The sequence below is a fragment of the Geospiza fortis genome, unplaced genomic scaffold (genome assembly GCF_000277835.1).
Source record: "Geospiza fortis unplaced genomic scaffold, GeoFor_1.0 scaffold176, whole genome shotgun sequence".
NCBI lineage: Eukaryota > Metazoa > Chordata > Aves > Passeriformes > Thraupidae > Geospiza > Geospiza fortis.
Genome location: NW_005054514.1, coordinates 83,403 through 85,419, shown reverse-complemented (window position 1 = coordinate 85,419; position 2,017 = coordinate 83,403). Strand labels below are relative to the sequence as shown.

At 42.4% G+C, this 2,017-nt stretch overlaps 1 protein-coding gene across 1 annotated transcript in view; it reads left to right on the top strand.

Annotated features, from left to right (window-relative positions):
• The first annotated feature begins 1,587 nt into the window (after positions 1-1,587).
• NKX3-1 (NK3 homeobox 1) overlaps positions 1,588-2,017 on the top strand; it is a 972-nt gene continuing 542 nt past the window's right edge. The window contains exon 1 of the mRNA XM_005428956.1: positions 1,588-1,642. Coding sequence (XP_005429013.1) covers positions 1,588-1,642 — 55 coding nt within the window. The remainder of the gene's footprint in view (positions 1,643-2,017) is intronic.

Here is a 2,017-nt window from a genome sequence, read left to right as displayed (position 1 = left end):
AATCCCTTGGTTTTTTCTCGAGCTTCTGTTCACACCTTAAGAAAATAAGCGGAGAAATGACCAAAAGCCAAAAGAATTGGCTGATTTCTATTTGGATAATGCTCAAAAAGGGATTAACTGCAGAAATAAATTTATCTGAGGGGTTTTAGCTGTTGTGGGTGAGACTTCCCTGGAGCTCAGCACCTTCCTGGCTCCTGACTCTGGTGATCCATCGGGAATTAGCTGGAGATCCAAGGCCAGGTCTGAAGTTTGAGATGTGAAGGGTTAAAACTGCCCTAAAATCTCTTGGCATTGCCTTGGAGTTATGGGATGGAAAAGGCAGGAATGTATTCCCTGCTCTGCCCTGAGCTGCTCCCATTTCCCCGTTCCCGTGAGGAGCTTGAGGATTTATTTCCTTTGGGAATTCTGGTTTTCCCACGGGGAGGATATTCCAAAGCAGGGCTTGATATGAATCCTGCCAAAAAAATCCCTTTGATGCCATTTTGGATGTAACAACAGAACCTTGGGATTTAGGGAGACCTCCACCAGCACTGGAAAATATCCCTTTTGGGGGATTTTATCCTATCCCATCCTATCCCATCCTATCCCATCCCATCCCATCCCATCCCATCCCATCCCATCCCATCCCATCCCATCCCATCCCATCCCATCCCATCCTATCCTATCCTATCCTATCCTATCCTATCCTATCCTATCCTATCCTATCCTATCCTATCCTATCCTATCCATTTTATCTGAGGATTTTATTCCATTCTGTCCTATCCTATTTAATTTGAGGATATTATTCCATCCTATCCTGTTTAATTTGAGGATATTATTCCATCCTATCCTACTTTATTGGCGGATATTGCTCCTATTCCTATTCTTACTCCTATTCCTATTCTTAATCTTATCCCTATTTATTATTCCTATTCCAGCACTGGAAAATATCTCTTTTTGGGTTTTTTATTCTATCCCATCCCTATCCCTATTTCCATCCACCCCTTGGATCCCTGTTCCTATGGAATTCTGGAGGTTATGAATTAAAACCTGCGATATAGGAAGACAAAACTCCCCTATATGACTCTCACAGCATTAAACTAAAACACAGGAAATATGGAAAATAGAAAGAGAAAATAGGAATTTTTCTCCTCTCTGTAAGGAGGAAATCCAAGTGATTTTGGTGGGATTTTTTTTTCTTTTCCAAGTGGGGATTTTTGTCCAAGAGGGGATTTGTGTCTAATTGGGAATATTGTGTCCAGGTGGGGATTTGTGTCCAGGTGGGGATTTGTGTCCAAGTGAGAATATTTTGTCCAGGCGGGAATTTGTGTCCAAATGGGAATTTGTGTCCAGGTGGGAATATTTTATCCTGGTGGGAATTTTTCTCCAGGTGAGGATCTTTATCCAAGTGGGAATTTGTGTCCAAGGGGGGATTTGTGTCTGATTGGGAATATTGTGTCCAGGCAGGAATTTGGGTCCAGGTGGGAATTTGGGTCCAGGTGAGGATCTTTATCCAAGTGGGGATTTGTGTCCAAGTGGGAATATTTTATCCAGGTGGGAATTTTAGTCCAGGCAGGAATTGGTGTCCAAGTGGGAATTTTTGTCCAAATGGGAATTTGTGTCCAGGTGGGAATATTTTATCCTAGTGGGAATTTTTCTCCAGGTGAGGATCTTTATCCAAGTGGGGATTTGTGTCTGATTGGGAATGTTGTGTCTGGGTGGGAATTTTTGTCCAGGTGGTAAGTTGTGTCCAAGTGAGGATTTGTGTCCAAATGAGAATATTTTGTCCAGGTGGGAATTTGTGTCCAGGTGGGAATTTTTGTCTGAGTGGGAATTTTTCTCCAGGTGAGGATCTTTATCCAAGTGGGGATTTGTTCCAAGTGAGGATTTGTGTCCAAGTGAGAATATTTTGTCCAGGCAGGAATTTGTGTCCAAGTGGGAATTTTTGTCCAAATGGGAATTTGTGTCCAGGTGGGAATATTTTATCCTAGTGGGAATTTTTCTCCAGGTGAGGATCTTTATCCAAGTGGGGATTTGT